The 12117-nt window shown below is 43.2% G+C and overlaps 1 protein-coding gene across 4 annotated transcripts in view; it reads right to left on the reverse strand.

Annotated features, from left to right (window-relative positions):
* Sdccag8 (SHH signaling and ciliogenesis regulator SDCCAG8) overlaps positions 1-12117 on the reverse strand; it is a 196160-nt gene that overhangs the window by 144592 nt on the left and 39451 nt on the right. For all 4 annotated transcript variants that reach the window (XR_009057151.1, XR_009057150.1, XR_009057152.1 and 1 more), the window contains exon 10: positions 7370-7522. Coding sequence is in view for 1 of the 4 variants with exons in the window: in XM_057770330.1 (XP_057626313.1) it covers positions 7370-7522 (153 nt within the window). In the remaining 3 variants the exon portion in view is untranslated. The remainder of the gene's footprint in view (positions 1-7369; positions 7523-12117) is intronic.

Raw genomic sequence — 12117 nt, forward strand, 5'->3', positions numbered from 1 at the left:
AAACCCTAGACAGCAGATATGATAGCTATGGAACAGACGGTGATGAGGACATTTCAAAGGGGGCATGGGGAACCAGGCAACTCTTAGGTCCCTTCTCATATGGCCTTTAAACATTAGGAAAGGTAATTTAAAGAGAGGAGATGGACATAGAGAGAGGAGATTCCCTCCCCCCAAAATCAACACAGGGTTCTTGGCTGATGGAGGAGGGTCATCTTTCTATCTGTTGCTTTCATTGGTTAATTAATAAAGAAACTGCCTAGGCCCATTTGATAGGCCAACCCTTAGGTGGGTGGAGTAAACAGAACAGAATGCTGGGAGAAAAAAGCCGAGTCAGTGAGTCGCCATGATTCTCCCACTCCAGACAGACGCAGGCTAAGATCTCCCTGGTAAGCCACCTCGTGGGGCTACACAAAATATCAAAAATGGGTTAGATCAATATGTAAGAGCTAGCCAATAAGAGGCTAAAACTAATGGGCCAGACAGTGATTAAAAAAATACAGTTTCCATGTAATTATTTTGGGTAAAGCCATGCGGACAGCCGGGTGCCGGGGACGCAGCCCCGCCTCTCATTATTACAACACTCGGCTGCCCTCTCTCGCAAGCCCCGCTTATCCTCTCATTATTTACTGTTCCTCAGTCCTGTCAAGAACCAGATGTGCAATTATCTCCTGTCTTCCAGAAAGCCCTCCTCGATGTCCCGTTCCCAGCACAGGTGACCTTCATGGCCCTGCTAATCAGCTACTGTGCACACTTATGCCTGCTCTCTGTACTTGCTTCCCTTCTCGCTGTCACTGCCCCTGCCTTCCTGATTGCTTAATACTCAGAGTTACACTGGCATGTGACTCTGCAGCAAGGTCTGCGTATGCCACCTGACCCGACTCCGCCTCTGTATACGGCTGCCATGGTACTAATAACACCATTCCATTGTTTTCACCTGTCCCTTTGGTTTTTGGTTTTTTGGTTTTTGTGCTAGAAGTTCCTCAAGGGCATGTTCATTAAAAGGCACCAAATGTTCCATGAGTATATGGATGAATAATTAGGATTATTTCTAATTTTTCGGAGGGAGTCTATATCAGGTCTTACTCGTCTCTCCTCAGGACCAAAAATGCTTTCTAGTCCTTAGACTTCGTGGTTGTGCTCTGTTTCAAGTGATTCCAATTTTTCTATGCTAACCTCTTAGTTGAACTGACACATCTAAAATGAAGGAATGCTACCCTAAACCAGAACAAAGCATATGGGGATATCTACTTCATCTGCTAGAGAAACAATAATGCTAGAATTCTACCACAGTCCCTGACATGGAGACATTGTTCTATAACTGAAATAAATAACTAAAATTTTGTCATACATATAAGCTTATAAGAGGCGGGAGAGATGGCTCAGTGGTTAAGAGCACTGGCTGCTCTTCCAGAGGTCCGGAAATCATATCTGTCTGTCACTCCATATCCTGGGTTACTGTGACACCTTCACAAGAACATATATGCAGGCAAAATATCAATAAGCATAAAATAAAATACCCCAAAAAACAAAACCAAATAAGCCTAATTCATACATGCAGAAACAAAAGGCCAGTGGAACAAGAGACAGCAATGGGGATGGCACAATAAATATGATGAAAATATATTATACGCATGCATGAAAACATCCTGATGAAACCACTGTTGTACATAATTAATATATGGCAATAAAAACTCTCTTAAGATATCAATACTGAACCATAGTTTTGGTAAGTGAAGAACATCACAGCAATAAACTGATGTCGGGTGTCTACATTTGATTATATAAGTAGCATACCTGACGCTCATGCAAACGACGAGTCCTGTAGATTATTTGTAATTTTGAATGATCAACAATTGACTTTTCTAAAATCACGGAGAACTGAATACTTGGCTTAGTTATTTTCTTTCCTTTTTTTTTTTTTTTTTTTTTTTTTTTTTTTTTTTTTTTTGGTTTTTCGAGACAGGGTTTCTCTGTGGTTTTGGAGCCTGTCCTGGAACTAGCTCTTGTAGACCAGGCTGGTCTCAAACTCACAGAGATCCGCCTGCCTCCGCCTCCCAAGTGCTGGGATTAAAGGCGTGCGCCACCAACGCCCGGCTCTGGCTTAGTTATTTTCATGTCCCGAGCATTAAAAGATTGTACAAAAACTTAATTTGGACATAGCTTTGCTAATACCAAACTGCAAAGTACCTTTGTGCATATTACAATCTGAACCAATAATTAAATGTCAAAGGAAATAACAGAGCAAATCAAGTATCAATTTAATTTCCTTAATTTAAGAACTCAAATTCATGACTATCCATATCATAAACCTGTAATTATAGGTCTTCTGGAACCATACAACAGCAGTAAATTTTAGTGAAGCTATTTAAACTAATATATTACGCTTTTGTGTGGAGATAAATCTGACTGTTAAACATATTAGGGATGCTCTGTGTTTCAAGTAAATCTGCAGATATTTATTTTGCTAATTGTAAGTTCTGTCCATTTCTATTACAAGGCATACATCAAATCCCTCCCTTCTGTGGGACTCCCGCCCTCTACCACCCATCATTTAGGTCCTCTGCCCACCACCTGTCTGCTGCCTCCTGTCACCCACTTCCTGAGGCTCCCCCTCCTGTTGTCACACCTTCTTCTCCCCCATGCCCACCATCTGGAAGTCAGCATTACACTGCAGGAGCTTCTCCATCCACATCTGTTGCAGGGCCAGAAGCAACACAGACAGCTGCAACACGGCTGGATGTCCAAGGCACTGACATCAGGTAAGTTCTTTAAACTTTGACAGGGGCAAGGAAGAGACAAGGACACCTAGGTTGGGAAAGCTTGATAGAGATTTCTGCAAAGCGGTTTCCAGAACATCGAATATTGCATGAAGTGGTAGAAGAGATACAAGAAATTAAGGATTCGGGCAATGGGCTATTGTCAAGGGAACCAACTAAAAAAATGAGTGGGCCTTGGGGGGGGGTGATCAAATAAGCATATGATGAATGATGGACTGAACTAACAAGCCAGAGGGGCTCCGTACAAACAAGGCCCATACTGAAAGCAAGAGAGAAACTCACAGCAGGTGATATTCACGGGAAATGATGCAGACATGGGCAGGTAGGCCGAGACACCTGTCCTCCTAGAGTTTTCCACACAGATGGGGAAGCGGGGAAGGAGATAACTACCTACGGTTGGGAAACCAGGAGCACCCTAATATTTACAGGTAATGATTAATTTGTCACTTTCCCTATTAGATTGTATTCCAAAGCTTGGTGCTGTGTGTGTGTGTGTGTTGTATATGTGTGTACTTGTTTGTGTATATGTAAGTACACGTGTACACATTCATGCTGGGGTCAGAGGTTAACCCTGGTATCTTCGTCATTCACTACCTACCTTAGTTTTTGAGGCAGAATCTCTCACGGAACCTGGACTCACAGATTCTGCTCCATGGGCTGGCCATCAAGCCCCAGGGATCCTTTAGTCCCCAACTCCCCAGCACTGAGTTTGCAGCACATAGCCATGTCCAGCTTTATTATGTGGGTGCTGGGGATTGGGGATCCAAGCAATCCTCACGCTCCTGCGGTGAGTGCTTCACCAACTAAGCCGGCTCCCCAGCCCCAGAAAGCAGGTTTGAAAAGGAAAATGTTTTCTTTCTGATGCCACAGCTACAGTCGGATCAACTGACAATCCCTCCTATGCATCTGTGAACACACTTATATATACAAGGATTATGATATTTAAAAATATGAGGAAATTTCTTTCTCATTTGGTTTCAATAACTACCTCATTCAATATTTTGAGTTGGTAAGTTTTTATCCTGGGCATGAATTTCAAATCTGCTTGTGGAACTGTAAAGGGTCAGAACAAAAGAGCAAAACCGCAAGGTCTTTTGCAGAAGTGGGGAGGAGATGGGGAGGAGGAGGCAAGGACACGGTGAGGAGAGACAGGGATGCATGTTTGCTAGCTCTTAGCGCACATGGACACTCGTGAGGAAGATGGTGGAACCCGTGCCTGAGGCATCTCCATTACAACTGCTGAAGCCGATTATACAGAAACTTCAGCGATGCGGGAAACTAGGTACTTTCCTAGTGTTGCACGTCTGTGCACTTCAGTCCCTTCGGAGAAAGAACTGTATCAGATTTGGATTAACGGAAATTGGATTGCTTGGATTAATTTTCAGTTGCCCTGAAATGAGATTAGGAAAACTAAGCTACTTGCCCAAGTTCATTCCAGAGAACACATAAAGATACAGCTAGAGTCTGTATTCTGTCTGTGCTGACTCACAGGTGCAAACCCACTGCTCATTCCCTAGAATACAAATGGTAACAGGCACAGGCTCCGTTTTACTCACTGTCCACCATAAGACTGGAAATACGAGTTTCAAAGCAAAGAATCATGGCTTTAATCCCGTCAAGCGCTTAAAACAGCCATCACTCCCACTGATTGGACAAAGTCCCAGACAGGTCAAACTGGACTTACTCCCACAGCTTCTTCTCTGAAGCCATTCTCCCTGCTGAGACCCCCTGGGTGCTAGGACCTGGTGCTTCCTTACTCTTACATCTGTCCTTGTACTCAGGACACCCGATGTGCCAATGCTTACTCCCCTGTGCCAGTGTGCTGCACCTCTGCTGCCACCTTTACTCAGGAAGTGCCCGCCAGGGAGACACTCCAGTACAAACGCACCTGGCATACCACCAAGCACAATCCGTTGCTCTTTTTCCCCTCTTTTTTGAAATTCTCATCCGAGTGTTTTAATATTGTGAGGCTGAGTCAAAGGGTTTCCACTAAACAACCACCTTCCCAAATAAAAATACCCTAGTTGTGAGCAATAGCTGTGTGTGTGTGTGTGTGTGTGTGCATGCATGCGTATGTATTGGGGAGCATTATTTTAACCTGTGTGAATTTTATTTATGCTACATTTGTTTAACTCTGTGAAGCTGTGATTCTTTGCCTGTGTAAAACACCTGATGGTTCTAATAAAGAGCGGAATGGCCAGTAGCGAGGCAGGAGCAAGGACAGTTGGGGGTGGCAGGCAGAAAGCATAAGTAAAAGGAGAAACAAGGAGAAGAGGACATCAGAAGCCAGCCACCCAGCAAGCCACAAACAAAACAAGTAAAGAAATGTATACTGAAGTAGAAAAAGATAAGAGCCCAGAGGCAAAAGGTAATCTGGATAATTTAAATAAAAACAACTGGCAAAAAATAAGCCAAGCTAATGCCAGGCATTCATAACTAAGAATAAGCCTCTGTGTATGTAATATATTTGGAAGCTGGGTGGTGGGCCCCTCATAAATTCAAAAGAGTAAAACATCACACAATGTGTGTGTGTGTGTGATTGATTCTATTTTTCTCTCTCTCTCTCCCATCTCTCTCTCTCCATCTCTCTCTCTCTCTCTCTCTCTCTCTCTCTCTCTCTCTCTCTCTTTCTCACACACTCACACACACACACACACACACACGATAGCCAATTCAAAGCTCCACCTCCTTCCACACCTTCCTCAGTCGCTAGGATTCTAAATCCTGCCTATTCTTTGGACCTCAGCTAATACCACCTTTGCCCCGAGAACTCCCATGATCACTTGCAGATGGATCAGTTCTGAGCCTCTGCCTTAGTCCTGCCTTTCCAATGCCATGGCCCCTCTTTCCTTTCCTTGTATGTTATTCATACTTCATTCAAAACCACATGTTTGAGCATGTGCAGGGACTCACAGAAAGTTAGAGAAGGCAACAATCCCACAAGAATTTGCAATCAACTCAATTATGGGAACCCATAGAGCAGAACCTAGTTTTGCTTTGGGAGGCTCTGATGGAGGCTGTTTCAAGAACTTTGAAGGATCAAACAGAACAAAGACCTTCTCTGGATAGGAGACGAAGCCCACTCAAACCTTGCATAAAAACAAACAGCCAGGCGGTGATGACACATGCCTTTAATCCCAGCACTCAAGAGGCAGAGGCAGGTGGATCTCTGAGTTCAAGATTACCTATTCTACAGAGTAAGTTCCAGAACAGCCAAGGCTACACAGAGAAATGCTATCATGAAAAACCAAACCAAACAATCAGGGCAGACTTGTCCTGAATGACTGGGGATGGGCAAGGATGTCAGTGTGGTAGGGACACAAGGGAAACAGTGAAGGGAGATGAGACTGAAGAGACAGGAAAAATGGTGGAGAGACTTTAGGTTTTGCTGTAGGTTTATCTGAGGCTGCAGGGAGATGAGAAGGTTTTTAAAGTACAAAACTGAGTTCACTACTGATCATCCCTGCTGGGGTTTAAAGAACAAGGAAGGGAGCTGAGGCTGGTGGCAATGACACCACAGGGGCTGGAAGTGCCTGCCAACGAGGCTAAGAAAACACAACAGGGCAGAGAGAAGGCAATCAAAGTGATAGGATGCGTTTCTTTAACTTGGTGGCAATGAGGGGGAGGCAGCAGCCAAGGACAACATGATGAACTGTTCCTACTGGGACAAGGAGAAAAAGGGAAGGAGGTTGAGGAGCTCGGTGGAAAATTAAGGCTTTAGGAATTGATACATCGATGAATTAAAGGCATAGCAGTTCCCAGTTGTCTAAATCTATACCTGTTAAACTCCAGAACTGTCCGTACAGTTTTCTGGAAGGGTCTCTCATTGTCTTAGAGGGCACACATCATCATCTCTCAAATCAAGGATATGGGTTCAAAGAAATTGCCCCAAAAGTACCTTGTAAGAAAAGAGAAACTAAAAATCTTAAAAGGAAGTACAGCACGAGGGGGAGGGGAAGGGGAGAGCACCCAGTGATGACACACTGTGATCCAGTGGCTACCTCCCAGTGATCTGAATCCAAGATGTCACCCCCCATGCCACACCTCACCCCAACATCATGTCCTGGCATATATTCTAGTTCTACTCCAACTTATTAACAAGGTGATTTCCCTCAAATATTCACATCATGACAACACTGTCCAATATAAAGCCATTCTGCGGCTTAATGTCACATCTGAATGAAATTTCTAATACTCATGTAGATTTTAAGAGCATGGATGATTTATTCCCCCATATACTTCACACTTCACTCTCCACTATTCTTCCCGAGTCCCTCTGCTCCACCACCTGCCGGTTCTAAACCCCGACCATGCACAGAGGTTTCAGCTCCTAAGGGCTTGTACTACATCCCCAGGGCGTCCAATCCATGTGCTGGAGCTGAAAGAGAGGTAGAAAGGGTTGCACATGGGATAGTGGAAAGCAGCAGGAGGGTTGGATGAGGACTCAGGTGTGCACGCCCCCACTGCCAGGAACTCTGCTGCCCTCTCCACCAGGAGAGACTGAAACTGTAAGCCAAAGCCAGCCCTTCCCTCCGTACACTCCACCCCTCAGATGCAGTCCCACAGCCTTAGGAAAGTGTCTAGCACGGTACCTTTGACTCTGCATCCTCCCTCTCCTTGGCTACTTCTTTCTTTATCATCTCCTTCTCAAAAGCCCGTTTCTCTAGCTGAGCGGCAAGTTCTTTTTCCAGTCTTTCTGTCTGCCTCTCCAGCTCACTCTTCAGCTGCTCACACTGGATCAGAGCCTGGGCAGACAGAGAGTGAGAAGGGGCATCAGGAGTGAGAAAGTACCAGCGAGAAGTCAGACAAGTACACGTTCTTCTATCTTAGAGAGTTCGGACCCACTGGGCAGTCCGCTTGGATGACTGCTCGCCACCACCACAGACTGTCACAGCAGCATGCCACCCGATGTCACACTTGCTCACAGGTTTCCATTTCAGTTGAGGATAGAGGACTAGTCAGCTGGAGAGTTCTGCTGACCCTGATGGTGGCCACAGAGCACTCAGAACCTGAAAAATGAGTTCAGAAAGGCCTTGGTATGTGTCGTTATGTGGTGGTAGTACTTCATGGAAAACATACTAATTCTCACGTCCTTGTCATCCAAAGTATTTTCATTCTTTAAATGACACATAGAAAATTTAAAGCAGATGTTAAAGACTATATTTTATTATATGCAGGCATCTATTAACACTATTTTAGTAAAGCTTCCTTAATAATAACTAAGAATTAGTTCACTCCCCTTAAACACAGATTGCTGCCTTCTGTTATCAGGATGAACATCTTTCAGCAGCAGTAAAAGTTCATAATTGAAAAAAAATCACAATTTTTCTTTGTTCAAAATTGCCCACAATGTTTTCCGGAAATAAAAACTCTCCGACTTCCTTTCCATTATCTACAATGTCCAGCAATGAAATAGAACTTCAATTCACCATACAAAAACCCAACATAGTTACGCTGCTCTGGTGTCTGTCTTCTGACCACTGTTTGTCTCTGGCACCGACAGCACCAGCCCCACAGAGCGCCCAAGTTGTATAAGTTGGATGGTCACAGGTGTTGACAATGGAGATGGAAATGGTCTCCAGGCACGCTGTTAGGCTTTATTAGAGTTCTACTGCTCTTTGCTAAAAGCTAACTCTAGACCGAAAATATCTAGGATCTGTGAACTCTCCTCCCTTCATCTAGAAGACATTCACCTTCAGGACTTTACTCTGGAACATGTCTGCTATCCTAAAGTATAACAGCCAATTTCACACATGTCTGGTTAACCAAAACAAACACAATCCTGATTTTATAAGGTTCACCAACAGAGTTAGTCCCAAGCTAAAGACAAGAGGAATGCCTCAGAAAAGAAATTTAAAACTGATTGTAAAGAAATGAAAAGCATATTTTTCATAACTAAATCCCTTAGAGGCTAAAATACTAGGAAATGCTGAATTCTGTACTTCAAAATATAATTATCAGTGAAAATTACTTTCCATTAATCTAGTGAAATCAAACGACAAACCTGCAACTTTTCCTGTTGTAATGAAACTACTGGTGGCCGGGCGGTGGTGGCGCACGCCTTTAATCCCAGCACTCGGGAGGCAGAGGCAGGCGGATCTCTGTGAGTTCGAGGCCAGCCTGGTCTACAGAGCTAGTTCCAGGACAGGAACCAAGGCTACAGAGAAACCCTGTCTCGAAAAACTAAAAAAAAATAAACTACTGGTATAAGAAAATAAAACCAATATATTAGAAGACATTCCCACCTGGACAACAACTTAGGCTAAGAACAACTGAGAAACCAGCCCAAACCAGACAGCAAGAGTGGAAAGAAGAATCCAGTCAGCACAGAACAGGAGGAGAGGCCAAGCCACAGGCTGGTTGGGTGGAAAACACAGAACGTAGCTCTAAGTCACATGAGCACACAGTGCTGACCGCTGCTGTGTCCGGCCTTCTGCCAGCCACCAGCAAGGGAGTGGTGGGGACAGAGGAGCACTGAGTAAAACCTTAGGTTACAAACCAGTTATGACATCATTGGGTATGTAGTCAATAGCCACACATTTTAAATAGCTTTCATTTTTATTTACTTTTAATTTATTTTGACATTTATACCTGGTTATAATGAGAAAAGCTGTGGATTTAGTAACACTTGGAAATAAAAAAATTAGTAATGTGTGTGTGTGTACATGTATGTAGTGAACATATATATATATATATATATATATATATATATATATATATGCATATGGAAGCCAGAGTCCTCCTCAACCTCTTCTCTATCTTAACTTTAGAGACAGGGTTTCCCATTGAACCCGCAGCTCACCAATTAGACGGGTGGGCTGTCATGCCCTAGAGATTCCCTGCCCCCCCACTCCCCCACCTCTGCCCCCAGGACTGAGAGTACAGGAACACATACCTATCTGGCTTTTGATCAGGGCATTGGAATGCAAACTCTGGTCTTAATGCTTGAGCAGCAATCACTTTACCCTCTGGTCAGGGAGTTTGGAGCCCCTGAGATGTAAAACTGTCTCTTTTTCCATTGGACCTCACCTGTGGCTGAGGGGTTCCTACACCCGATACTTAGCCCCAATACTTATAAAACTATTGCAGGATGCTAGTCCTTGTCATTCAAGGGCTCCCATTTATTTCTCTCCATGAGGAAACTAAGTCCTCAAAGCTAGGTCACAACTAGGGTGATGTTTCCACGTGCGACCTGCACTCATTTTCCCTAGGGTATCTGGGGAGATGGGTTCTTACCTGGTAGAAATGGCTGTCAGCCTTGAGAATGGGAGAAATTGCGTGTTTCCACACCAGCAAATTCAACTCAAGATTTTTCCTTTGCAGCTATTCCATGCTGTCCCCATCAACACTCATTTCAAAACGTAATTTATTGGACTCAGTATTTCTAATTCTAGTTTTAGTAAGCCAAAGGTAACTATTACTGTCATAAAGAGGTCAAACATTTTTGAAAGCAAAAATGATATCTGTCAACTAAGGCTTTAAATCAGGAAACCTATTTAATGACCTCTAATTCCCCTTCCCAACTGTTACGAATAGTTTCCTCGAAATTCCAGTGAAAAACTCATGAATAATAAATAAGATATTATGAGGATTTACTGTTCACTGTTATTGAACATAAATTTTGAAACATGAATGAATATAAATTTATTTTTATGAAACAAGACCATTAAATAAAAATGATTATCAACATACTTGAGCTTCTTATACTTATAAATAAAACAACATATTGCTTTTAATTTATAAATAACTTGTTTACCAGAAACGCGTCCATAAAACTATACTGAGACTATTCACAGAGGCGTGCACCAGCGACCATGTTCTGAGAAAAGCATCATTATGTAATTTCACACTTACATAAGCCTGATGTTATAGGTCATGTGACTACCTGACGCAATCAAGAAACACTCTAAACACGGAATGCATAAAGCTACTGCTGGTGCAATACTACACACTGCTTCACAGTGAGATACATACATATATGTATATGGGATACATCCTCAAATAACGATAATAGAGCAAATATATAAACTAATAACAGTTGTTTTTATTACTGATACCAACATATCATATATAACTGTATATGCTACACTTTAATGCAACAGTAAGCTTGCTTATCCCAGTACCACCACAAACATGCCTGTTAATACGACCATTTCAGTAGAGAGAAATTCGTCACCTCTCTTAAGATCTCCCGGGCCTCTGTCCCATGTGTGGCCTGTCTTTGTCCAAAGGCACTGGCAGCTTGGTTTTGTTTTGCAGCAGACGATGTGCCGAGAGGAGCATTACTTGCATGCCTGTAGCTGGAGCCCAGTGCTCAAAGCTTTTCTGATAAGTTTTTTCCACTCCAAGTGTGCCAGGCTTTTTTTGAGGGGGCCACCAACTAGCTCCCAAATCATGACACAGAGAATTATTAGTTTTGAATGCTCTGTCTAGCTTTGGCAGGTCTCTGGCGAATTTTTTTTAAATTAATCTGTTTCTCTTCATCTACCTTCTACCTTGGGGCTTATTACTTTTCTCACTTCTTCTCTGTGTGTCTTACTTTCCTGCCGTTTCTGTGTCTTGCTGGTTGGCATCTCTCTCGTTCTCTCTTCCTTCCCCTCCTCTCTCAAGCCTAGATTTCTCCTCCTATTGAGTCTCTCTGCTGACAGCCCCGCCTATCCTTTCTCCTGCCTACCTATTGGGCATTCAGCTTTTTATTAAACCAATCAGGTGCCTTAGGCAGGCAGGGTGAAACAGATGCAACATATCTTTACATAATTAAACAAATGCAGCATAAAAAGTAACACACCTTTACATACTTAAAGTAATATTCTGCGCATAAACAAATGTAACACATCTTTACATAGTCAAACAAATATTCCACAACATCCAAGTTTCCTAATTCTACTTTTTTGATTCTACCACAATCCAAGACACAGAATAATGGAGAAATTCACTTATTTAACCTACTATGTTGACATTTTTAAAAGAAAACCTTCCTTAGCGGGTTATCTCACTCTGCTGTGCTCAGTCCATTTCCCAAAGCCTGTTCCTCCACACAGCGCTCAGCTGCGGCACTGTGAGCACAGTCAGCCAGGCTGGAGGCCCGTTAACTTTTACAGCTGTTTCTTGGAGTTTCATCAGTTCAGTACTACAAACTTTTCTTTGTAAGAACTATCTCCGGTTGCAGTAATGTGCACTTTCCAGTACAGCCTTTCACTGCGCTTGCCCTGCATCAGAGCCTTCTACGTGGCTGGCACAGCGCCATTCCCTTATCCCCAGGAAGAAATTTTATGGGGTTCTTAGCACTTGGGTGTTTTCAAACATGAAATAATTTGCCCAGATCACAGATGTACAAGGT

Source organism: Chionomys nivalis, chromosome 5, assembly GCF_950005125.1.
Source record: "Chionomys nivalis chromosome 5, mChiNiv1.1, whole genome shotgun sequence".
NCBI lineage: Eukaryota > Metazoa > Chordata > Mammalia > Rodentia > Cricetidae > Chionomys > Chionomys nivalis.